This window comes from Vipera berus (genome assembly GCF_964194415.1).
Source record: "Vipera berus genome assembly, chromosome: 2".
NCBI classification, from domain to species: domain Eukaryota; kingdom Metazoa; phylum Chordata; class Lepidosauria; order Squamata; family Viperidae; genus Vipera; species Vipera berus.
In genome coordinates this window covers 147,336,520-147,363,916 of record NC_138203.1, presented here as the reverse complement: position 1 = coordinate 147,363,916, position 27,397 = coordinate 147,336,520, and the positions used below count along the sequence as shown (strand labels likewise).

The 27,397-nt window shown below is 42.3% G+C and overlaps 1 protein-coding gene across 1 annotated transcript in view; it reads left to right on the top strand.

Moving 5' to 3' along the window:
• The window catches only part of STXBP4 (syntaxin binding protein 4), a gene marked incomplete at its 5' end in the record, with an annotated part of 127,607 nt that overhangs the window by 18,301 nt on the left and 81,909 nt on the right, over positions 1-27,397 (top strand). The window contains 7 exons of the mRNA XM_081317266.1: positions 811-896; positions 3,361-3,481; positions 6,248-6,380; positions 12,389-12,495; positions 17,609-17,789; positions 23,212-23,290; positions 26,575-26,666. Coding sequence (XP_081173392.1) covers positions 811-896; positions 3,361-3,481; positions 6,248-6,380; positions 12,389-12,495; positions 17,609-17,789; positions 23,212-23,290; positions 26,575-26,666 — 799 coding nt within the window. The remainder of the gene's footprint in view (positions 1-810; positions 897-3,360; positions 3,482-6,247; positions 6,381-12,388; positions 12,496-17,608; positions 17,790-23,211; positions 23,291-26,574; positions 26,667-27,397) is intronic.

Below are 27,397 nucleotides of genomic sequence, written 5' to 3'. Positions count from 1 at the left end.
AGCAGATCTTCAGATGTTAGTATGGTGGCCTGAGTATTATAGAAGAGGCCTTCTGATTACATCTGTATCCCCCTAGGCTTCTAGTAGTTATGGAAAATGTGTCTTTCCTTTAGAAAAGATTGATGCATTTGCTACTTAAAATCAAGTCTGATTTCCAGAATTGGGCTGTTTGATCATTCTGATCACAGATTTGTTAAATCTATGAGAAAACCGTAATATAAACCTGGCTAAAATAGCACATCTTCCTGTTTGTGGGCAGAGAAATTGGTCCATTTTGCTATTCCCTACTGATATATTGAATGGTTGCAGATCTCCAGATTTGAAAAGACAGAAGAGAATGTGGGAAAGTTACTAATCAGCCTTAAAAATCAATATGGGGAAAGCATAGGCATCTTGGCAAGCCTAATTTTGTGTTGGAATTTGCAAATTAAAAAAGCACATCTTGCTGTTTCAAGTCTATCTTTGAGAATGGATCGGTCTTCATATTCCATGCCACACACAACTGTAATTATGCAACCTAGCTGCACTGCAATTGAAACATGATGGAAACTATCTCATATTTGACAGAAAATATATTTAGGTTATCTTTTGCCTAATCTTTAATACCGCTATTCCTGCTTTTCATAGGTTGTGAATGTATGTTATATATATTTGTTAACTGCTCCATAAGACACAAAGCAAAACCCAGGATTTAGCTCAGCAACGACAAATAAGCTAAACATGTATTTCTTGAAAGGTCTTGGGTCAACACATTGTAAGAGATATTAAATGAGGTATCGCACCTTCAACTTTTAAAAAAAATTATTGCAGGAAAGAATTTCTGGCCTTGATGGAGAAATACAGTTCACACAGTAACATAAACTCCAGAAGGAATTCCCCAACGCAGCTCCTAACTGGTAAGGGATTGGTTATGTTTTCACTCTGCAATATAAGAGAACAGTAGAGAAAGCTTCTTGGCCTGATGGCCTCCATTAATATTTCAGGTTGGTGGAGATGCTTTCACGAATTGGAAGGTAGACCTTTAACCCAGATTTTATGGGCTGATGTTTGATGGACAGAAAGGACACCTCAGTTCAATCAATATTATATATATATTTCTTTAGGAGACTAAACAGTTTAGTAGTAGTGTCATACTGCCCCCTAGGGCTTCATTTGTACATTTCCAAATGTTTGGTGGTTTCAAGAACATATTGAGCCTATAATTCCAAAGTGTGCCATGTAAACAATTAAGTGTATTCTCAGGCAATCACTGGCTAACACTGTTGTGTTATGATTGTGCCACAGTGAGAGGGAAAACACCAGTAAACCAGCTGTTCAGGACCGTTTCAGGCCCCAGAATCCCATATTGCTCATAGGTTACCATGTCATGTGCCAATTCCAATCAGTTAAAGCCTGTGCAGAGCCTTGCACTGTAATACAGGAAACAGTTTCTGGCTTAGTGTTTAAAAGGGAAAGAACTTAAATTGTTGCTAACTTCTATTTTGTCAAAATGCTTGCAGGTTTATTTATTGCCCATGTGAATAAAAGATTAGCGTTTGAAACCTTTATATATTATAAGCGACTGGACAGAGCAGATTACAGTTCATTGTAAAGGATGGTTTTGGGCCTATCAGCTTGTTGTAATTAAATTATATTTGCCCTTTTTCCTTTTTCCCAAGGAGCTCATGGTATGTTTTCCTTCACTGTGAGGTGGTGTGTAGGTTGATCTTTATGACTGAATGGTGATTTGAAATGATGTTTCCCCAGCCCTCGTCCAGCAGTCTGTTAAATTATAATTCTCTTTATTTTATTGGGGAGCCATTTCTGCCCTTACTGATAGGCAGTTTAATCTGAGAACATTCATAGATGAAAGTACTGTTTACAGGTAATCCTCAACTTACAACTACAATTAGGAACAGAATTTCCATTGTTAAGGAAGGCAGTTGTTAAATGAGCTGCGACCGATTTTACGACCTTTTTGCTGTAGTCATTAAGTGAATCATGCAGCCATTAAGCGAATCCAGTTTCCCCCATTGACTGTGCTTTTTGAAAGCTGGCTGGTAAGGTCACAACGGCCATCACACATGGTCAGGGCCCTGCAAACATTGTGAATACCTGCCAGTTGCCAAACACCAGAATTTTGATCACGTTAATGTGGGGATGCTGCAATGGTCATAAGTGCGAGGACCAGCAGTAAGTCACTTTTTTCCAATGCCTTTGTAACTTTGAACGATCATTGAACTAATGGTTGTAAGTCGAAGACTACCTATAAGGAGGAGTCTTAGTTTTAACTTGAATTCACTGCACGCCATTCTGCATCTTTGCATATGGAAGGTGGGGTGGAACGATGTTTCTAGCATCTAGTCCTTCCAACTGCAGGTTTTCCCCTTTCTTCATTCCATTCCCACCCATGTTGAATACGGATGTCTTAAAAGAGAAAAGCAATACATGAGCAGTTGCCTGTGTGCAAGTATCAGCCTTTCTAAGTAATCGGAAATAAATGATGGAAACAAACAAAAGGCTCAGGCAGAAATGGACTGTATAGTGGCATAAGTGAAGGGAGAGAAGGGGAAGGGAGTGACAAATTATACAAATGGTTGAGAAGGGGGAATGTGGTGCTTCACTTTCTTTTAATTGACAGAGTGAGCTTTGTTTTCTTAATTCAACTTTAGCACTTAGACTCCAATTTCTAAATATTTCCGTTTAAAAGGTAAGTAATTACAGGTGAAACTCGAAAAATTAGAATATCATGCAAAAGTTCATTTATTTCAGTAATTTGGGGTTTTCATGAGCTGTAAGCCATAATCATCACAATTATGACAAATCACGGCTTGAACTATCTTGCTTTGCATATAATGAGTCTATCTCATATATTAGTTTCCCCTTTTAAGTTGCATTACTGAAATAAATGAACTTTTGCACCATATTCTAATTTTTCGAGTTTCACCTGTATGCTTCCAAATTGGGAGAATTAGAGTTGGAGGTTGTTCCTGAGGCTGTAAAACAGGGCTATTTAACCTTGGCAACTTTAAGTTCTGTGGACTTCAACTCCCAGAATTCCCCAGCCAGCTATTTATGCTGGCTTGGGAATTCTGGAAGTTGAAGTCCAGAAGGTTGGACACCCCTGCTATAAAAGATGTTTGGGGTTATATTTGGCCCTGGAATTGCCAGTCTCTTCCCATCCTTGATGTCAGGGAACTCAGTTAAGATGCTCCTAACAGGACATTGTGACCTTTGGATTGGACCCCATTCTTCACCCCTACTTTAAAATAATAGAAGATTTGTACAACAGGGAGTAATCTTTGTGGTACTGAGCAGTTGATTGTTGCAGAAGATACTCATTTTGTTTCTGTGATTCTTTTTTTAATCTTCCCATAAAAGGTGCTGATAGCTTTTCTTCAGAGGCATCTTCAGTGAGTCCTCCACTATTTCATCCAAAGGACACTGTGACAAACCTCCCAGGGAGGCCTGCGGCGATAACTTCCCTTCAAGCCACCACAAAGTAACTATGCAAAGTTTGTTTTTCATGGAGAATTTGTGGAAAAGACAGGATGCTGGGCTTAAAGCGTAGGATCATTATCATTTCCAAAGCCTTCCTTTTAATCTAAGGTTGTGAGCTGTCAGTACTGACAGAAGGTCCTCAAAGAGGCATGGGTTTCAATTTTTTGTTTTATATGCTTTTTCTCTGCATGGAAAGCCAATTAACTATGAAAAACGTCATAGTCAGGTTCTGCTGCCATTTTCTGTAGTTTGCTCCCAATTATTTTTTTTAAATGGTCTCGTGTTTTTTTGTGGTTTTTTTTTTAAGGAGGCATAGGAATCTGGTCATATGTCGTTTGAGAGGCAATCTTTTTCATCCATTCGGCAGAATTGAGGAAGCTTCTTGAATGAGAAGGGAAATGTTTTTTAAAGAAAACAAAACCAAGGAGGTCCAGTTGCCTTTTGGAAAAAGCACCTTTGGGACAACCATGACTTGGATGATTGTGAATCTCCATAGATATCTTTCCATCCAGTACTGTCAGGCTTTTCCTGTGACCTGCTCCAAATCCTTTAAACTTGAGCCCCTAGAACTTTCCCAAGGCCTTTCTTCATTTGCTTTTTCCCCTTTTTTAAAAATAAGCCACCACCCCCCTCCCCCTGTCATTCTCTGAGTAGATTCTGAGGGCTGAGAGGCACCATAGCTTCCAGGCTGGGAACTCCCACCCATAATCTTTTGCAGATGAAGAAAAACTTCCCTTGTCCCCATTTTTCAAAACCAGGAAAAGAAGTAATGATGTCACTGTTGCTTAGCAACTGTGCTTTTCTTTCATGGGCCCAAGTAAAACTCCCAGCTTTGTTCGGTGGCAAGCAGACACATATCCAGGAGTCCACAGCAAGGCCACCCAGCCTGCACATTTTGTGTCATAGTTACTGATCCTGGACACATGCATTTCTGAAATTATGAAGCAAAGATCACCCAACAGCAGGAACCCTACTGGGTTCCAAAGATGGTATCTGTAGACATATTGGCCTCCATGACTGCCATGCTGTGGGGACAGCGTCTTAAAGCAGCCTGGTTGGAAATGGATGCCTTCCAGCACTCAAACAGAATTGCCCCCATGATCCAGTTTTTATTTTATTTTTATGTTGCATTTATTATTTTTACGAATAACTTATGGCAGCAAACATTTCACATGCCTTCCTCCTCCCTATTTTCTCCACAACAACCACCTGGTGGGGTGGGATGGGCTGAGGGAGAGTGACTGACCCAAAGTCACCCAGTTGGCTTTCATGGCTAAGGCAGAAGTTGAATTCACAGTCATATATAAATTTATATGGTATATAAATTTAAAGAAACACTATCCAAAAATCTTGTATCCCTGCTCCTGATCCTTAGGTTCCTGGGTCCAAACCTTATTTTTCTCTATTGTCTGTTTCCTAGCTTCTGGTTTACTCTCAGGTCTCGTTATGCTTATATTATGAACCACAATTCATTTTCCTAATGTCTTGGTATGCTATCACTGAATTTACAGAGAAATATATAAAATGCCTGTTTTCCCTGGTCTTGGTTCACCATTAAACTTCAAGTTCAATGCAGATTTATAAGGCTCAGCTTTTAGGTGTGTAGAAGAAAGGAAGAAAGCAGTGACAAAAACACTTCCATGTTATTGCCAAGATAACTCATGAACTTGTTATGAGTCAAACCAAACTTAAGAGTTTAACTTGACATATGTTGAATTTACCTATTATTACAGTAAGAATATAGACAGCTGTTGATAAATTAATCCCCATTTTCAAAATTGGCAGAACTCTCTGCAAGCAGAACTCTCTGGCTATTTTATTTTTTTCTCAGTACATTAAGAAAATGATCTTTTTCATTAGTCTGGTTCAGAGTTGGTGCCAGAAATATATAAAATGCCTCCTTTCCCTGGTCTTGGCTCACCATTAAACTTTCAAGTTCTATGCAGATTGATAAAGCTCAGCTTTTAGATGTGTAGAGATCGGCATTGCCTGAGGTAAAAAAATAAAATGCTAGTTTGCCTGATTCCACATGAGGCCAGGCATTGAGTCCTGGCAGATGGCAACGTTGTTAAATAAGGGTAGGACAGACCAAGTGATTTTGCCCAGGCAACCTCAAGTTCTGTCTGCTCATCTACAGCCTAGAAACAGATTGCGTTCTGGCATGGGTTTTGGTTATACAATTGCCTTGTCTGAAACACAGCATATTATAACGGAGAGGAGGCAATTTTGGATAAATGTCTTTTGATACCTTCCTTTCTGTTCGTACCACTTTTTAATCTTTTTTCTTTACCCTTAAATTTCATGAAGTGAAGGGGGGGAGGGAAGAGAAATCTTCCAGATATAGGAAATTGTAGGACCCAGAGTAAAAAAACTAAGTTTAAGTTTTTATTTTTATTTTTTTATTTAAAACATGTATATGGCATATTCACTTGCCACATTCCAAAGACATAGAGTAGTAGATTCTTTCCTAGCCCACTGTGAAAAAATATTCTTTACAGAAACAGAATTGTACAAGAGACCCTACGCCAAAGTTTCCATTTTGAACAGGATTCCTTGATTCAACTTCCCTGTCCTTAGTTCCATTTTAGAAGGAGGTGGCGGGTTGGGAGAAATGGATCGCCTGCTTAATATGCCTAAGCATAGCAGGCATCAGTGCACGGCTATGAGAAAAACGAAATATTTTTCTGCAAGGTGTTCTTTGTGTTTGTGCTCAGTTTCCAGTCACTGACCTTTTAAAGCTAACTAACTTTGTTTCTTTTTTCTCTAGTGACAGCATATTTCAGATTATCAGTGTTTCCAAGGAAACAGGTCTGGGCCTGCAGATTGTAGGAGGCATCGACAAGAATGAAGGGCCCTTGGTATATATTCTGGCAGTTATTCCTGGAGGTGACTGTCATAAGGTACAGAAGGCAAAAGAGGCTTTTTCTTTCTCTACTTTTCTCTGCGACCCAAGGAGGACACGGGTGCCATTGATTGGTGTCTGCCTAAGTCTTAGAACCCTTTCAGAATTAAGATGACTGTCTAATTTAAAGGAGCAGCAAATCTATTGCTAGATCCCTCTGAATTTTGCCTTCCTCAAATAAAAATGGGCATAGCTTCATTCTCACTATCCTGGTCAACATCTTGATAACTTTGACAATATCCTGTGAACACCTTCTGATGTTAGATGTTCTGACAAATATTCAGGACAAGAATGTATCGAAGCTGGAGTATAGACTGGGTTGATCTAGGACAGGGCTCTTCAAACTTGGTCCTTTTATGACTTGTGGACTTGAATTCGCAGAATTCTGGGAGTTGAAGTCCACAAGTCATAAAAGGACCAAGTTTGAAGACCCCTGATCTCGGAACTGGATCAGTCAGCTGTCAGTACAGAGTCATCTTCAGTGCAGAGATTTTAGCAGTGAAGTGCTGTTTGCTTTGATGCTTTCAGGTTTCTTGGTCCATTGCACTTCATATTTTAAAGTTTCATCCAATACGAGATGCTATTTATCAGTGCTTTGAATTTTCCTTAACTTTGATATTGAGGGTACTGATTTCTCTGTATCATCTGGATAACATTCAAGCACCTGAAATGTCTCGTTAAAATGAGCACAGGTGATAACACTAGGCTGATCTTGTCTCTACTTGAAAGCTAAGCAGGGTCAGCCCTGCATAATTCTTGGATGAGAGATTGTCAGGTAATTTTAGAATTGTGGGCTAGACTGGGGAGTGGAAAGACATCAAGGAAGAAAGCAGTGACAAAAGCGCTTCCACGTTATTGCCAAAATAACTCATGAACTTATTATGAGTGATTTAGACCGAACTTAAGAGTTTCATTTGACATATGCTTAATTTACACATTATTATAGGAAGAATATAGACAGCTGTTGATAAATTAATCCCCATTTTCAATATTTGCAGATCTCTCTTCAAGCAGAACTCTCTGGATATATTTTTCTCTCAATACATTAAGATAATGATCTTTTCTATCAGTCAGGTTCAGTGTTTGTGCCAGAATTAGGCAACCTAGTGTACCCCATATGTTTCGGGCTGAATTTCCTATAATCTGTTTTCATGTGCCTTGTTGTCTGCAAATGGTACAGTAGGTTTAATTTCTTACATTCAAATGGAGAATATGCTATTTGCAGTCACTGCCACAAGAGGTCACCATTGTTGCTTGTATCATCATGCACCATGCCTTCTCCAACTTGGTACATTCAATCGCAGTTTCCAGGCTAGTTAGAAATTCAGGAAGTTGCAGTCCCAACATATCTAGAGAATTGAGAATGCTATGTTATTAAAGCAGTAGAAGGCTAATCAAAAGGAATCTTAAAGAACCATCCAAATGCAAGGGCTCAATAATACTGTAGCTGAAGATATAAATCCAGAATGTTATTAGAGGAAATAATGTTAAAATAGTAATGGTGGTTTATTGTAGGCATTGCATTGTTTTCTGTGAACCTTTATTCCAAGCATTTCATACTGACAGTCCCACAACTCCTGTTATTCCTTTTTCTAGGTATCTTACTCTTTCCTTTATTTCTTTTGTAACGTCTTATTGCTGCATGCATACAACATAGAATCTCATTTAAGACAGAAAGCCCAGATTATCAACATAGTACCTTGCTGATATAAAAAAAAATTCTTCTGGCACTCCCCTGAGAAATAGCCAGCAGTAAATCAGCCTTCCTCAGTTTGATTTTAACTTCAGATCCTTAACCGAAGGCTGGTGAAAACTTCCTGAATTTATTGATATAAAAGCCAGTACATCATATTTGTATCTTTCTAATCAATTTGTTCACTGAAGTATGTCTGTGGTAGTCATTGACAGCAGAGCTTTTATTCTCATCCCTTTGATAATAAATTAATCAAGCTCAGGGTTGGATTAACTAGCACAGAAACTTATTGCGTATCTGTGGCTTAATTCTGTAACAAAATTAACATATGTAGTTTAATGTAACCTTAACCCCAGATCTCTCAGAGCTGCTATTCAGGTAAAATTAATAATAATAGCAAATCGGCTTCCGGATGGCAAGGCGATGCCGGAGGCAGCCATTTCTTGGCTGTCAGCCTCGCGGCTCCGTAGGGCCGCCGAAAACAGCATCGATCAGCTGTTCGGCAGCTCGGAAGCCCCCACCTCGGGAGAAGAGGAGGGGGTGAGCGTCCAGGTAGGGGTAGAGCTCTCCGGGGCCACCAGAACTTAGAGTTTTGGTGGCGGAAGGATTGAGCCCCCCCGAAGCCTGGGCATGCTCCGGACTGCGAGGCGTCTCTGCTCTGGGTTTTTTGGAGCAGAACAGGGCGTTCGCAACCATCCCTGCTAGCAAGGAAGAGCTTTTGAGAACAAGGACGCAGGCAGAGCGATGCAGGAGATTTTGGTGAAGATGATGTTTTGATCTTTAACTCAATGGACTTTGCTGAATCTGCAAGTGAAAGTGCGTAGTTAACAATAGAGGGTGATAATGGCGGCTATATCTTCTAAAGTTCCTGCCCTGAGGCAGCAGTCTTCATTGTCCTCTGCATCTAAATCTGTATCAGCTTTTACAGTAAAAGATTTGCAGAGTTTGCTGCAAAAGACTATGGAAAAGCAAATGCAACAATTTGTTGAGATAATGGAGAAAAAGTTGGAGGAGAAGTTTACAGAGAAATTAGCAGAAATGAGAGCAGACATCACATCTGTAATGTTAAATATGGCTAAAAGCATTGAGATTTTGGATGAAAGAGTGGAAGATCTTGTTCAAAATGATATTAGAATGGAAGCCAAAATGACAGAAACTGAAAATGTGATAGAGAAAATGGATTATGATTTGATTTCGACACAGTATTCTCAGATGGAGTTTGCTTTGAGAATCAGAGGCCTAAAAGAAAATCCTAAGGAAAATTTGATGAAAATGGTTTCTGAGGTTTTGGAAGGGGTGTTGGAGCGACCAGCAGATGAAATAATGGAAGATATAGATAAAATCTTCCGTGTTAATTCGTGGATTGCAAGACAAAGGAAATTACCCAGAGATGTGGTGGTTTATTTTACAAAGAGAAAGATTAGAAATGAAGTTATCCAGGCCTCCTATAATATTGATTTTGTAATGGATGAGCAAAAAATTTTGATTTTAAAAGAGATTCCTGCAAGAATTTTAAGAAAAAGGAAGGAATTTGCTTTTCTGACACAAGAATTGAGACGACGTGATATTAAGTTTAGATGGCAAATACCAGAGGGTATGGTGGTGACTTATGAAGGTACGAGGCATTGTTTTACCACGGTGATTCAGGCACGTGACTTTTACAGTAATGTTTTAAAAGCAGTCCCCGTACCGTCTTTGGAGTCTACAAAGAAAAAAGGTGACAGAGAGCCTCAACATTCCAGAGAGAATCCACAAGATGTTGAAGCGTTAACGCAGACAGATGTGAAAGCTACAGGAGTGGGTCAAATTTCATCACCACGGGAGAAGGCCAGAAATTGGAAGAGGTGTGCTGCTTCTGGAAGAAAAACCTGAGGATTTAGTTGCATAATTGCAAGAGATAATAATGTAATAAGGATGCTAGAAGGATTAAGTATTTGGGGATTCATTTTTCACCCTTATAAAATAATTATATAATATTTTGTGTTGCTTTAGTTTTAAGATGATTATGAAAATTTAATTGGGAAGATTTGTAGTAGTGTTTATTGATATTCTGTAGGTTATGCTTTGTTATTTGGATGGAAAGTTTTAAGCCTGGAAGGTAATGTATGGTATTTTAAGTAGTATAATACATTAGGAGAAAGAAAGGTTGTATAAACTTGGTTTTAGTATGTTAAAGTTTAGTTGGATAGAAGAATAATTTTATAAAACTGGTATAAATTGTTTTATGTGTGATTGAAATTAATTTTTAAAACTCTTATGGGCAATATTGGAGTAGGTAATAGAATATAAGAATATAAGAATGATGTGATTATATAAAAAAATTTTAAGTTTGGAAGTAATCTATGGTATTTTAATTTGTATAATATATCAGGATAATATGAATTTAAAGTTTAGTTGGGAAGAAGAACAGCTTTAGACAATTGATATAAATTGTTTTATTTGGGATTGTTTTATTGGGTAGATTGAAAAGTATTATCTTGTTTTTGAATAATTATTGATATGATGTATATATATATGTTTGGAGTTTATCTATATGAGTTAAAGTTCGATAGTCTATATAGTTCAGGATTGTTTGCGTAAGCTAGATTATGATTGTTTGTATTTTTATACCCTGTATTCTGCTCTGGGAAGTGGGGGGGGAGGGGGAAGGGAGGGGGGGTGGGGAGGGTGGGAGGGAAGAGGGGTGGGGTTTTTTTTTCTTCTTCCTTTTTTTTGTTGTTTGTTAAAGATAAAATGTATTCTAAAACTTTTTAATAAAAAAATAATAATAATAGCAAATCAGTTCCCCAAGAGATTTATATTAATTTTCCCTTAAAATGCCCCACCATCTTTTATGAAAAGCCCTTTGGACATTATTTGTAGGAGGTCCCCAGCTATGCTTGATAGATTAGAAAGCATGGAGAAAGCCTATACAGAACATTATTCTGAGCTTTGGTGAGTTTCTAATGTCATTTTCTTCTCTAAAGGCATAAAGCAAGAAGCTGGTATCACTTGTGTATCCTTACTTATCCCACACCAGACCAAATACAGTCTGCTTCTTATTCAAGACAAACTAACAGTATTTTGAATGTCTGGTGTTACAGAGAATAAGAATATTGCTTCCTATTAATTCAGTAGACAAAACAACTGATTCTAAAAGAACGAGACATACTATGGAGTACATATTTTTTTTCAGAAACATATGCAATATGAAAGATTTCCTCAAACACCTTTCCATGAGTCACCTTCAGTGCCAGAGACAGATGAGAGTTATTTCTCCTATCTTTTATTTGGGTGGAGAATACACTTCAGGGGGGAGTAAAGTAAAGAGTTTATGTTCTTTTAGGAGTAGTCAAGCATACTGCAGAATTAATGCATTCGGATCAGTAGAAGGGAGACTCCATTACATCCTTTAGGGGGAAATATAATTTTGCTATCGTTCTCTTTTCCTGCATATGTTAGTATATTGTAACACAGCTAAGCTTTCGGAGGGGGCAGTGGGCTTATTTGGACAAGTCCCATTTGCTCAGAGATGAAACACAATAGTAGTTTCATTATATGAATTGCTTTTCAAAAACATATTTGCTACTTTACTTCCAGAGAGCATGTTATATTATTTATTAGATTTTTATCCCATCTTTACAGTATTACTTTATAACAGGAGTCTCTGAACCCCGGGCTGCGGCCCGTTGGGAACTGGGCCACCCAAGCAGTGGGTGAGCGCACAAAGCTTCATTTGTGCAGGCACTGGATTTAGGTTGTGTGCAAACCTACCACCACCACCACCAAAGCCACTGCCACCAGTCCATGGAACCAAAAAGGTTGGGGAATCCCTGCTTTATAAGTAACTTAAAGTGGTAAATATACATAATACTCCTTCCTATCTCCTATTTTCCCTACAACAACAAGCCTGTGGGATGGGGTGGGGTGAAAGTAATCTTCAGGTTTCACGCCTAAGGTAGAATTAGAACTCAGTCTCCTGTTTTCCAGGCCACCACTTAAACCTCTAACCAAACTGGCTCACTCTCTTTCTTACATGGCTTGCTGTTAAGGTCTCTGTGCCACTGTTTATTGGGAAGACCCACCCAGGGTGAATGAATTAAAAGTGAATGCTTTGGGAATGTGAGCATGGAACAGAGAAAAATATTAAAAACTGGCTGTTAAAGCAACATGAGTTGTATTTAGCAGCCCTCCCCTGCCCTTTCACTCTTCTTCAATCTGACTGGCAACTTAAGTTTCCCTTCGCAGTTAATAGATTTACAGAAGTTTTCATTAAGCTGTGTGAACTGATTGCAAAAATCGGCGTGAAACCCTCTCCTCATTATTCTTGTTAGGATGGTCGATTGAGACCTGGTGACCAGCTTGTATCTGTTAATGGGGAATCATTGATTGGAATCAGCTACGAAGAAGCAAGAAATCTAATCAACCGAACACAGCCGAGGTAACCATTTGTTATAAAACCAAGCATCTGAACATTCATTTTCAAATTATATTTATGTATTTAGCTCTTAAAATTGTCAAAAAGAGTTTTGGACAGGTGCTTTTGAAAATGTGTGTGGGTGTGATAGTTTTGTAATTAATCATAGGAAATTAAAGTTTATTTATTTATTTATTTATTTATTTATTCGGTTTATATACCGGCCTACTCCCAAAGGACTCAGGGCGGTTTACAAGGCAAAATTTAAAAACAATACAATATAAAATTAAAATAAAATTAAATTAAGTCTAGCCGCAAAAAATTAAAATCACAATTTAAAACATTAAACCCCTCAGTCCAGGCCAGATAGCTCAAAGAGCCAGATTTTTAGGTCCCGGCGAAATGAACGAAGGTCGGGGGCAGTCCGGAGTTCCGTTGGCAGTTGATTCCATAGGGCAGGCGCGCCCACAGAGAACGCCCTCCCCCTGGGGATCGCCTGTCGGCAATCCTTGACCGGCGGTACCCTGAGGAGGCCCTCCCTGTGGGAGCGCACAGGACAATGGGAAATTGATGCTGGCAGCAGGTGCTCCCTCAGATAATCCGGGCCCATGCCATTTAGGGCTTTATAGGTCATCACCAGCACCTTGAATCTCACCCGGAGGGCAACTGGAAGCCAATGCAGCTCGCGGAGAAGAGGTGTTACATGGGAGTATCGGGAGACTCCCATCACAACTCTCGCAGCTGCATTCTGCACCAGCTGAAGCCTTTGAGTGGTCCTCAGGGGCAGCCCTATGTAGAGAGCATTGCAGTAGTCTAGCCGGGAGGTCACGAGCGCATGGGTGACTGTGCGTAGGGCATCTCGGTCCAGATAGGGCCGTAACTGGCGCACCAGGCGAACCTGGGCAAAAGCCCCCCTGGCCACGGCTCCTATGTGATCTTCTAAACTGAGCCGTGAATCCAGGAGGACACCCAAGTTGCGGGCCCTATCAACGGGGGGTAACACCTCACCCCCCCATAGTTAACGATGGAAAAGATTGGTTAGTCTGAGATGCCGGTATGCACAGCCACTCAGTCTTGGCAGGATTGAGACGAAGCCTGTTTCTCCCCATCCAAACCCGGACCGCCTCCAGGCAACGGGACATCACGTCAAGGGCATCATTGAATTGGTTCGGGGTGGAAAGAAAAAGCTGGGTATCATCAGCATACTGATGATACCCCACCCCGAAACCACGAATGAGCTCACCCAGCGGCTTCATATAGATGTTGAACAAGAGGGGAGAGAGGACCGACCCTTGAGGAACTCCACAAACGAGAGGCCTCGGGGCAGACCTCTGCCCTCCCGTCAACACCGACTGCGAGCGGCCCAGGAGGTAGGAGGAGAACCACTGTAAAACAGTGCCCCCCACTCCCAACCCCCTGAGACGCCGCAGTAGGATACCATGGTCGATGGTATCAAAAGCCGCTGAGAGGTCTAATAGGACTAGGACAGAGGAACAACCCCTGTCCCGAGCCCGGCAGAGATCATTCACCAGCGCAACCAATGCCGTCTCCGTGCTGTACCCGGGCCTGAAACCCGATTGGTACGGGTCCAGATAATCAGTTTCCTCCAGGAACAGGGGGAGCTGAAGTGCCACCATGCTCTCAACCACCTTTGCAAGAAAGCGAAGGTTGGAGACCGGACGATAGTTGTTCAAAATAGCCGGGTCCAGGGCAGGCTTCTTGAGGAGGGGCCTCACCACCGCCTCCTTCAAGGTGGCAGGGAAGGTACCCTCCCTCAAAGAAGCAGTTATTACTGCCTGGAACCAGCCTCGTGTCTTCTCCCGGGCTGCATATACCAGCCAGGAGGGGCACGGGTCCAATAAACACGTGGCAGAACTCAGTCTCCTCATGATCCTGTCCACCTCATCTGGGGTCACAGGATCGAATTCACTCCAGGTAACATTCTCTAGACCGCTCGATTCCTCCCCGTCAGTCTCTGCCCAGTCAGAATTCAAACTGGCTCGAATCTGAGCAATTTTGTCCGTCAGATGATAGCTAAACTCCTCGGCCCGCCCCTGCAAGGGCTCCTCCCTCACCTCCTGATTAAGGAGGGAGCGAGTCACCCTAAAGAGGGCGGCCGGGCGATTATCTGCGGATGCGATGAGGGCAGCGAAGTAATTAGACTTCGCTGTCCTCATCGCCGCGAGATAAGACCTCGTAAAGGTTCTTAACTGCAATCAGTCAGACTCAGACCGGCTGGATCTCCAACAGTTCTCTAGACCTCGTCTCCAATGCTTCATCTCCCGAAGCTCTACAGAAAACCATGGAGCCCACCGGGATCTGCGCCGGGTCAGGGGTCGCAAGGGTACAACACGGTCGAGCGCCTCGGTGGCAGCCCTTTCCCAGGCATCCACCAAGGCATCGGCCGGGCTGTGAGCGAGTGGGATAGGTATAGACCCAAGCGCCATCTGGAACCATTCCGTATCCATTAGGCGCCTGGGGCGGAACCACCTGGTCGGTTCCGCAGCCCAGCAGCGGGGGGTGGCATAGTGGAAGACCAACGGCAGGAGGTGATGATCGGACCATGACGGGGACAATAGTTGGCGAGCCCCCTCCCAGATCATTAAACCACTGCCCAGATAAGAAAACTAGGTCGAGAGTGTGTCCTCCCCCATGAGTCGGACCCTGAATTACTTGGGTCAGGTCCATGGCTGTCATGGAGGCCATGAACTCCCGGGCCAACTCAGACGACCCTCCCAGAGAAGGCAGGTTAAAGTCGCCCAGAACTATAAGTCTGGGAAACTCAACCGTCAACCCTGAGAGGGTGTCGAGAAGCTCGGGCAGGGCCGTTGCTACACAGCTGGGTGCCAGGTATGTTAGCAACAAGCCCAACTGAGCCCCAGGGCCACACTTCAGGAGGAGGGATTCACTCCCACCTATCTGTACAATAGTGGTCTCCCGCGGACATAAGGTCTCCCGTATAACTACCGCCACCCCACCGCCCCTGCCTTGAGCCCGTGGCCGATGTAACACACAGAAACCTGGAGGGCAAAGCTCAGTCAGAGGGACACCTCCCTCTGAGCCCAACCAGGTTTCTGTAATGCATGCCAGATCCGCGTGTTCCTCCTCGATCAAATCACGGATGAGGGGAGCCTTGTTCACAACGGATCTGGCATTAAAGTACACCAGCCTGAGCTCAGGGGCCTGATCCCTCTCACCCCCGGATAGATGGGTACCAACCAGAGGGTCGGAGCACACCACCGCTTGAAGACAGCGGGGGCGTGATCCCAGGTGTTGATATGGCCCTCCGTGTAACCGCCTGCTGCCGTTCCCAATCGTCGTGGGGATTTGAAACCCCACCCCAGTGCCAGGGAAACCAGGAGACCCCAACCCCATCTCGCCGGGAACCATTTCAGGCCCGGACTGACGACCGCTTGGTGGGGTACACCCCAATTCCCTCCCAACCCTACCATTCCCCCCCTCCCTAACCCTTTAAAACAGCCGGCTAGAAAACATATTAGGGGCCTCTTAATATATCTCCACCAGAGGCCCCTATCTATGCCCAACCACCTCTCGGGGTCCCAACAATTGGGCCCATCCTTAATGGGATTGGAGGAAAAGGCGGCAGGTCATAACCAGGAGGGAGGTGCCCTCCTGAGGGCATACAGGTCAGCACTGGAGTAGCGCAAACGAGCCATATAATTATAAAAAATATCCACATAGGGCAGTTGTTAACAAATGGGTAGTCAGATGGTATTAACAAATATCAAGATGACATTGATATTGAGTCCGGAGAGTACCTCAGGTCCACCAATCCGGCTCCGCTCTCACCTGAGTCGGAACCAGGCAAAGAAAGCCCAACCACCCTCTCACTACAGCTGGGCATCCAACCTGGGGTGGACAGAGTACAGGCTACTGGGATAAACCTACCCCAACTGGTCTTTCACACCAGTGGGGTGGTTGATGACCAATCCAGAACCGCCCTCTCACCTCGGTCAGGTCCCAGGTCCATTCCGGACTATCAGTAGGGAAGTCACAGGAGCAGGGGCATAAACCATATCCAAATAATCAGCATAAAATTAAAGATAAGCAGATGAGCAGAAAGGACCCGGGTCAAAACACCACAGCTATAATTCCGAGACCACGTCCACAGCCGAAACTTCAGGCCACTGTTGTCACCTCGCTACTTCTGCTGTGGAAAGGGGGGCCACCGTGGAAAAAAAAACTGTGCTCTGCTCCAACCTCCAACCGGGCGTTAAAACGCAGCCGCGGCCGATCTTCGGGCCGCCATAATCCGCGGCCACTGCTGCCATTCCGGAGGGGAAGGAATATCTCCACGCCGCAAAACGGCGCCCACCAGCTGGACCAAGGCGCTGGGCTGGTCTGCGGCCGATCTTCGGGCCGCCAGGCTGCTGCCGCCATTCTGGGGAGGGTGGGAGACATCCACACCGCACAAAGCGCCTGCTAGCTGATCCAAAGCACTGGGCCGGGCCGCAATGAATGGACTTCATTGGGGTCTTCATTGAATTGTGCAGAACTTATTTTGATCCTACCTCATGAGTTGTCTTATTTTTCCTAAACACTGTGCCTAAGTCACAGAATGTTAAAAAAATTAAGGTCTTCACAACTAAAATACAGGTAGTCCTCGACTTACGACTATAACAGAGCCCAGAATTTATGTTACTGTGTGAGAAATTTGTTAAGTGAGTTTTGCCTCATTTTACAACTCTTCTTGCCACAGTTATTAAATGAATCATTGCAGCTGTTAAGTTAGTAACCCAGTTAAGTGAATCTGGCTTCCTCATTGACTTTGCTTGTCAGAAGGTTGTAAAAGGGGATCACGGGACCTTGGGACATTACAAGTGTTCATAAATGTGACTCAGTTGCTCAAACATCTAAATTTTGATCACGTGACCATGGGGATGCTGTAACGGTCATAAGTGTGAAAAATGGTCATAACTTAAGTCATTTTTTCCATTGGTGTTGTAACTTCGAATGGTCACTAAATGAACTGTTGTAAATCAAGGACTACCTGTACTCATCTCTCATATTAAAAGCCAGTAAAAACAATGTAATAAATTTTAATTTTACTGAATTTGCTTTCTGAATGGCTAGAAAGCAACAAAAAAAATATTTCGTTCCTTTTTCGTTCATTTAGATCAAATACCTCTTGGGAGATAACTTTCATTCGACATGATTCTAGTCCTGATGAAGTGGAAAGTATGCATCCATTCTCCAATCTGCTAAGTTCAGAGAGATGTGCACTACAGAATGATCTACCCAGTCCAACATTGTCTTCTAATGAGAATGTTGCTGCCGAGAAGTCTGTCCTTAATATGGCAAGTTTCATTTGTCAGATTTTTGCTTTCCTTAAAAAGTTGCTCTGCTTTAGGTGGATAATTTTACTGAAGCAGCACCTAATAGATCCTGGCTGATCTCAAACACCTGAGCACGGAGACTTAGTACTTTAATGAGAATTCATTGGGAAACAAGGCTGTAAACTAATCAAGGAACAATAATTTTAAAAATCTTGGAGGATGGCAGTGCCAAGCAATCTGCTGAGCCATAGCCATGGAGTCACCAGGAGCTGACTTCATTTCAAAGAGAACTTTACAGTTTGATTTTGCAAAATACATGGCCACAACCTACTGTAATAAAAAAAAATCAGATTTCTTGCAATGTTGTTTATGTACTGATTGTTTTTATGAATTTAGAGGTGACTATTGTCTTCTGCCAGGCCGTACCCAAATATTTCCAAATATATAGTGATAAATGAGCATTTATTTGCATGAGACAATTCCTCGGCAAGACTTTAAAGACAATTCTTTTTAGGTTTTCCGGGTGAGCACGTGAGCGCACGAAACTACATTTGCGCATGTGGCACACTATCCCCTCCACCCACCACTTGGGAACTGGGCCGTGCAAGCGGTGGGCGAGTGCACGAAACTGTCCCCTCACCCCGCTGCCACCGGTCCGCAAAGCCAGAAAGCTTGGGGACCGCTGTTCTAAATGGAAGCCATTTTTTCAATTATTTTTAAACATAACACCATTCAACTCCCAATGACTCTTTTATCGCTAATGGTTAACTGGGGGAAAAAAATCAACAAAGTCATAAGAAAAGAAGGTGGGATTACTGATCCAAGGTAACCCAAGTTTGGACTCCCTTTAAAATTTTATGAATGAGGCATAACTATTACCGTATATACTTGAGTATAAGCCGAATTTTTCAGCCCACTTTTTGGGCTGAAAAATTCCACTTCGGCTTATACTCCAGTCAACAAAAAAACTTACCGAGGACTTGTGCGCGGCCGAGGCTTTGGTGCTTCCGGGATCGCCCGCACCTCTCCCAAGCCACCGCCGTCCGAGACCTGCCGAAGTTTGGGGAGGTTTGGGGAGGCGCCCAAACCTCCCCAAAGGTCGGCAGGAGGAACGGAGACCTGCCGAGGTTTGGGGAGGTTTGGGGAGGCGCCCAAACCTCCCCAAAGGTCGGCAGGAGGAACGGAGACCTGCCGAGGTTTGGGGAGGTTTGGGGAGGCGCCCAAACCTCCCCAAAGGTCGGCAGGAGGAACGGAGACCTGCCGAGGTTTGGGGAGGTTTGGGGAGGCGCCCAAACCTCCCCAAAGGTCGGCAGGAGGAACGGAGACCTGCCGAGGTTTGGGGAGGTTTGGGGAGGCGCCCAAACCTCCCCAAAGGTCGGCAGGAGGAACGGAGACCTGCCGACGTTTGGGGAGGTTTGGGGAGGCGCCCAAACCTCCCCAAAGGTCGGCAGGAGGAACGGAGACCTGCCGACCTTTGGGGAGGTTTGGGGAGGTGCGCGCGATCCTGGAAGCACCGAAGCCTCGGCCGCGCGCAAGTCCTCGGTAAGCTCCGGGCGGTCACTTGCTTCGCGTCTCCTGAGGGAAGGGGGGGCGACTGGAGCGGGCGTGTTTCCTCGCCTGCTGGGCGCCGCGATTTGCCCGGGTAACGCGCGGGCCCCGAATGGCAGCGTGGAGCGAGGAAGCGGACAGCCAGGGCTTCCCCGAGAGCCGCGGCCACACAGGGTATTCCTGTGTATTCAGGCTTGCAAAATGGCGGATCGAGCCTCTGCTGGCGGCAGAGGCTTGCAGAACGGCGGATCGGCTTATACTCGAGTCAATAACTTTTTCCAGTTTTTGGGGGTGAAATTGGGGGTCTCGGCTTATACTCGAGTCGGCTTATACTCAAGTATATACGGTACATAAGCAATTTATTTGCAAACATCCACTGTTTATTGATTTTCTGTCTACTTTCCAGCACTTTTAAGGCAATTTGCAATTTAAAATTATGCTTGCTAAAATAATCACGCATACCTTTTGCAAAGAAGAAACAAGAAAAACAGAAATTAAGTAATCAAAGAGAAATTAAGCTAGTTAAGAGCAAGCTCTTCATGCTTATTATTGCCTGGACTGGGTGTCATGTTTAGTTTCATCCGATTGCTACTTCTGTTGTACTCTTTTTTTTCCTTACGCGTAAAGCTTTCAATGTAAAGAAATTCTATAGATGGCCAGTGCTATTGCTGAGGAGAGTATGACTATCAATTGCCTAATAAGCTAGGTAAATTATACATCTTCAACTTAAAGCATCTGATTGTCTACTAATTAGTATTACCACAAATACTTTCTTTGAACTCCTGGCTTGTACGTGGCACAACTCACAGAAATAACTTGTTCTAGTTGGCTTGGCTCTCTCCAACCTTATGCCCTCTGTATATGTTGCCTTTCGTCTCCCAGCGGGCATGATTTTTTATCATATTTCTTGGATATTACATGAGCATATCACAGGGCACCAGCTGGAGAAGACTGCTTTGGATGAACAAAGCGGCAGCTTGAATTTTTCTGCACAAAGTGGGTTCATATTTACCCACTTTAATTTGCTTTATGAAAAGAAGTAAATCTCTGAAAAACATCACTCTTTCCTTTGAGGAAAAATCATTTTCATCTATTCTTAAGCTATAGGAAGCAGCCTTAGTCTGAGAAGATAATTAGTATTCAGAATAATTGATTGTCTATATCTGCTTTTAAATTAGATAGCCCTTCTCCTCTAGACAGATGTTTGCAGAAGAAAGATTTTGAAATAGCCTAAGGGGGAGTATATGTCCTAGGAGATGTGGGCTAGTTTTTCCACTATCAGCATACTTTCTTTATGGAGAAACATATCTATGAATAGAATATGACTGCATCAAGGCCTCCTGGAAAACAAGTAGTGCAGAAAAATCATGCTTCTCTTTGAAATAAAAACTCAACTCAAAGCATGCTGCATCCCTCAGAGAAATTTCAACAGGCAGAATAATGTGGTTAAGCAAAACTTTCAAAAAAGAGTCTTTGCAAGACCATGTTCCTATACCACAGGTCTGCAACCCGCGGCTCCGGAGCCACATGTGGCTCTTTCAGCCATCTCCTGCGGCTCCGAGTCTTCTGCCATGTGCAGTCCAAAAAAAAAGTGGGACTAAAAAAGTTCAACCAATCAATTCAAATATGCAGGGTAGGTACATATCTCGCCTTGGCTCCACTCTTCAGTCAAACCCTGTTCTGCACATGCGCGCATGTATGCACATGCGCACACATTTTTTTGCGGCTCCCAGTTTTTCCTTTTGTGAGGGAACCGGTTCTGAGTGGCTCTTTCACTGTTTCAGGTTGCTGACCCCTGTCCTATACAAAACAACCCTCTTTCAAATGATAAAGTAGTTGCATCAACCATAGGATTCATGTGACTACTTCAAAAACGGTTCCTACTTCTGTGTAGATGCACGGCCATTTGGTTCATGATTTTGCCCAGACCTACAGAATAATGTTTTGTTCCACTGAGTGGTTGATTTTGAGTTTTGCATTTCTTTTTGGTACTGACTGAGAAGGGCCTTCCCCTAGATTAGACTAGAATTCCAGTTAGAATCCAAAATCCAGGAATTGAGCCCAATTGAATTGTTGGAATCTACGCATATGATTGTATAACAACAACAACAACAACAACAACAATAATAAAATTGCAAAAGGTGGCCTTACTAGGAACTGCTTCCATCCTGCGACGATATCTATAATACCATCAAACATCCACATCTGCCTATCCCAGGTCCTTGGTAAAGACTCGATAGGTAGACAGAAATGCCAAATCCAGTCTGAACATCTGGCTGACTGCGATGATCAATAATAATAATAAATGGAAGGGACCTTGGAGGTCATCTAGTCCAACCCCCTGCTCAGGCAGGAAACCCAATACCATTCAGACAAATAGCTGTCCAGTCTCTTCTTAAAAACTTCCAGTGTTGCAGCATTCACAGCTTCTGGAGGCAGGTTGTTCCCCTGATTTAATTGTTCTAACTGTCAGGATGTTTCTCCTTAGTTCAGGGTTGCTTCTCTCTTTGGTTAGTTTCCATCCGTTGCTTCTTGTCCTGCCTTCAGGTGCTTTGGAGAATAGCTTGACTCCCTCTTCTTTGTGGCAGCCCCTGAGATATTGGAACACTGCTATCATGTCACCCCTCGTCCTTCTCCATTAAACTAGACGTAATTCCCAATTCCAGCAACCATTCCTTATAGGTTTTAGCCTCCAGTCCCCTGATCATCTTTGTTGATTAAATAAATATACAATCATATGCATAAACTCCAGCACCAGAGGAAAGAACAGAAGTAGGGAGAAAGCAGAAAGGATATTGTACAGATTTTTTTAAAGCTTTATTTGAGACATTCTGCCTTCAGTGTTTCTGAAACACCAGCATGCAGTTTTAATAAAATTTGTATAAATAATGTAGAACACTGTTTATTTTTAAAGGCATTAATAATTTCTAGCTTGTTAAGAAATTTCATGAAACAATGAAATTTTGGGTGCTACAGATTTACTTTGAAATGCCTTCATCTGGCAAGTTGTAGCTTGCTTAATGTTGAGTTCTATATGAACATATTTACTCGGGGGAGGGGTGGAAATGAATTATACTCAGTGCTGTTTTGGATCAGTGGTACTCAAAAATATCACTTGCGCATTCTGTGTGTGAAACAACCAAGGTAAAAATTATACAAACTAGCTCAGATTCGAAAAGCAATAGAAGAGTCAGTATCATACAGTAAATTGATTGAAAATGTTTTTCACCATAGAATCTGACAGGTTGATGGGTTCTTTAACTAGGGTCCCTCAGTGAAAACTACCATGTTATAAATCCTGAGATACTTATGCTTGCTCCTATGTCTAATGGAACACTCCTCTCTTTTTTGTGATTCTTGATTTCATTGACTTGAGTATCACTGATTGACACAGGCTTCTGATAAAGTTGTTTGTAGTTTGCTCTACACCAGGGGTGTCAAACTGTTGGCCCACGGGCCGGATGCGTCATCCGGAAGCCGCACCCACCCCATTGCCGGCAATGGCAAAACCGTCCAGATACGTTGTGCGACGTCATGTGACGTCGTGAGTTTGACATGTCTGCTCTACACTTAGTCTGCTCCTTTGGGGCCACATCATAATTTTAGATAAAAAGCATTTGCAGAAATACCCATTTGTTCTAATCCTGCTTGAGAGGGAGAATTAATACTACGGAAAGTTTCTGCTAATCTTTATAGACTAAGATTACTATGCTAAAAGTATTATTTGGCACACCTTAATAAGTAAACTTGTTGGGTGTTCACCAAAATGTAAACACATTTTTCTCCATAATAGACTAATAATTTGGTTAAAAAAAACTTGACATCAGTATTTAGTCTGGGACCCAACCTACTTTGGTAAATAGTACTTCTCAATTTTTATGTTTTTCTTTCACAGATGAAAACTGGATTCAAGAAAGGAGAACAATTTTCTGCTTTTTTTACAGACAACAGTTCCATTGATGTATCAGCTGGGGGTAAATGCTTACTTATTTGTTCACCCTCTCTTTGTTGTTACTACTTTTCACATGAGTAATATGTAATTCGTTTCCTTTTCTTTAAAAAAAACAGTAGGTGGGCCTTTTCTTTGACAATGTAAATGAAAAACTGGAATGAATTGTTGAGGCATCTTTTTTTTCAGTGTGACAACTGAATAAAGGTTGATTGTCCTTGTTTGTAACATTTGCTCGTACAGTGTAGCTATTGTGTGGCACTTAAACTGAGAGATTCTAGTTGTAAATTTTAGGATACAATACAAACTTACGTTACACCAAGGAAGCTGCAAAGATTTAGGCCAGGGGTCTTCAAACTTGGCCCTTTTATGACTTGTGGACTTTAACTCCCAGAATTCCTCAGCCAGGCATGCTGGCTGAGGAATTCTGGGAGTTGAAAGATACGCCCAATTAAATGCAGAATTCCAAAGAATAGCTAGAAGAGATAAGAATGCCTTCTTAAATGAACAATGCAAAGAAATAGAAGAAAACAATAGAATAGGGAGGACCAGAGATCTTTTCAAGAAAATTGGAGAGATGAAAGGAACGTTTCATGCAAAAATGGGCATGATAAAGGACCAAAATGGCAGGGACCTAACAGAGGCAGAAGAGATTAAGAAGAGGTGGCAAAATTACACAGAAGAACTATACAAGAATGAGCTTAACGTCCCTGATAATCACAATGAGGTGGTCACTGACCTCGAGCCAGACATCCTAGAATGTGAAGTGAAGTGGGCCTTAGAAAAGCTGAGCAACAACAAAGCTAGTGGAGGTGACAGTATTCCAGCTGAGCTATTCAAAATCTTAAAAGACGATGCAGTAAAAGTGCTACACTCAATTTGCCAGCAAATTTGGAAAACTCAACAGTGGCCACAGGATTGGAAAAGATCAGTTTACATTCCAATTCCAAAGAAAGGCAGTGCCAAAGAATGTTCAAACTATCGCACCATTGCACTCATTTCTCATGCTAGTAAAGTTATGCTTAAAATTCTACAAGCTAGACTCCAGCAGTATGTGGATCGAGAACTACCAGAAGTACAGGCAGGATTTCGAAGAGGCAGAGGAACTAGAGATCAAATTGCTAACATACGCTGGATCATGGAGAAAGCTAGAGAGTTCCAGAAAAACATCTACTTCTGCTTCATTGACTATGCTAAAGCCTTTGATTGTGTGGATCATAACAAACTCTGGCAAGTCCTTAAAGAGATGGGCATACCAGACCATCTTATTTGTCTCTTGAGAAATCTATATGCGGGCCAAGAAGCAACAGTGAGAACTGGACACGGAACCACTGATTGGTTCAAAATTGGGAAAGGAGTCCGGCAAGGCTGTATACTGTCGCCTTGCCTATTTAACTTATATGCAGAGCACATCATGAGAAAGGCAGGGCTAGATGAATCAAATGTTGGAATTAAGATTGCCGGAAGAAACATCAACAACCTAAGATATGCAGATGATACCACTCTAATGGCAGAAAGTGAAGAAGAACTAAAGAGTCTCTTGTTGCAGGTGAAGAAGGAGAGTGCAAAACTTGGGTTGAAACTAAACATTAAGAAAACCAAGATCATGGCATCCGGCCCTCTCAACTCCTGGCAAATAGATGGGGAAGAAATGGAGGTAGTGACAGATTTTATTTTCCTGGGCTCCAAGATCACTGCAGATGGGGACTGTAGCCAAGAAATTAAAAGACGCTTGCTCCTCGGGAGGAAAGCCATGGCAAATCTAGACAGCACACTAAAAAGCAGAGACATCACCCTGCCAACAAAAGTGCGTATAGTCAAGGCTATGGTCTTCCCAGTTGCAATGTATGGCAGTGAAAGTTGGACCATCAGAAAGGCTGAGCGCCAAAGAATTGAGGCCTTTGAACTATGGTGCTGGAGAAGACTCCTGCGAGTCCCTTGGACTGCAAGGCGATCAAACCGGTCAGTCCTAGAGGAGATCAACCCTGACTGCTCTTTAGAAGGCCAGATCCTGAAGCTAAAACTCAATTACTTTGGCCACCTAATGAGGAGGAAGGACTCACTGGAGAAGAGCCTAATGCTGGGAAAGATTGAGGGCAATAGAAGAAGGGGACGACAGAGAATGAGGTGGCTGGATGGAGTCACTGAAGCAGTAGGTGTGAGCCTAGATGGACTCCAGAAGATGGTAGAGGACAGGAAGGCCTGGAGGAACATTGTCCATAGGGTCGCGATGGGTCGGACACGACTTCGCAACTAACAACAACATAAGGCAGGATGAAGGCCTCTTTCATGTGTTTCCAGCCAATACAGATAGTGATCTATCTGTCTGTCTATCCGTCCATCCATCCATCTACTTATCTATCCATCTATCTATCTTCACCAATGTCCCTGTAAAAAATTATCCGTTTTAGAAGTTGAAATGACAGTATATATACGGTAAATGCCCAAGTTATTTCTGAGAACTGTTTTTTGAACAATAGCTCCCTCCTCTCCTAGTGTGACCACCTATTTTAAAACAAAGAAAAGTTTAAGGACAGTTTGTGATACAGCTAATTCAAAAGAGGAACATTGAGTCTCCTTGGATCATATCTCAATCTTTGGAAAGCTTGAAGCAGATCTCTGGCTCTTGTTTAGTGATGGAAAGAACAAGGGTGCAAATTACTTAAGGTTGCAAGTTTCCCAGATGCTGTGTTACTCCAGATCTGTATTGGGAAGAATAATTTAATACATAATAGAGGCCCTCCTTATGTCATGTCAGTGCTGATGCTGGGTGGAAATTATAATCCAACATATAGTATTTTGAGACTTATCAGTTTGAGAAGCCTTGCATCATGAGGTTATTGTGATTTTGGGGGGAAAAAGTGATTTGCCAAGAGAGTTTTTTCTACAACAAAATAATTGCCATAAGGATGATTTTCATAAGTATATTCACAACCGATCTGTCTCCTGTGTCTTGTTAAAAAATGTTTCACAGGTACAATCTATGTGTTTCTATCATAATATGACCTTTACTGTTTAAAGAGTACCTTTTTATTCTACTGTGTCTTTGTCAATTAAGCCCCAGGTATGTGTGATTGTGTTTCCCATCCCTCTTCATTTCTTGGTGGGTAAATATAAAGGGGCTTAACAGGATCTGTAAGTTTCCATTTTAATAGCATCTTGCTTAATATTTAAAGGGAAAAAATAATCAACATTTGGCATTCAAGTGATTAGCTGGGTTGTTTGAACAGCAGGAGTTTAGAACATATCCTTCAGCAGAAAAAAAATCCAATTAGATTTCCAATTAATATGCAACCTGTTTTCTCATAGCTGTTAGCCCCTCCTGGAGAATTGATTATGGACCACAAAGGAAGATTTCCCTCAATCCCTCAGTTCGCCTCAAAGCAGATAAACTAGAGATGGTAAATATATCATTTTAATGTTTGTTCTTATGTAATGTGATAGCTTTCAGATAGGTTTTCAGAATTCATTTTTATCTTAGTTCAAAACAAAATTACTATTCCACTTGGGTCAATAATTAATTCATCAAGCTTATAATTTATGATGCGGCATCTATGTTGATATGAGGTGAAATTATTTAGTCAGAATTGAAATGATTTGACTGTATCAATCTGTTTGGGAATTTGATCCCTCAATTAAAGCTGTGATTTCATTTGCTAGCTTTGGAAATGCTTTATTGTTTGTTTTGCAAGCCATAAAGGATGTTGATTTGTTCATTCTGACCCACCCTTCTCACCAAACAGCTGGAAATAAGTTACAGGTGCCTTCTAGTGACGTTGCATGTTTTCTTCCGGTAGTCTTGCTTCAGCAGCTGTTATTTTTTAAGGTGCAAGCCATTTCAGAAAGTGTAAGTTGCCTTTTCAGAATAAGGAACTAGTGCAGCAAATAAAGTTTTAGCTATACCGGCAGAGCACATATTTTATAGAGTAAAATTTAACTTACAGTTAGAATCCCAAGGGCCAAGTGCATTCTATGCATTCATGTTTTGCTCATTAACCAACATGTTTCCATCTGTCTTTGGCAGGGCAGCTAGGTAAAATTCACTTGGCATCAAAGTTGCCCTCCTTTTTAGTCAAGACAGAACAATAAATTGTCTAAGATTATAAGAGCAGTTGGGATCAAGCCAAGAACT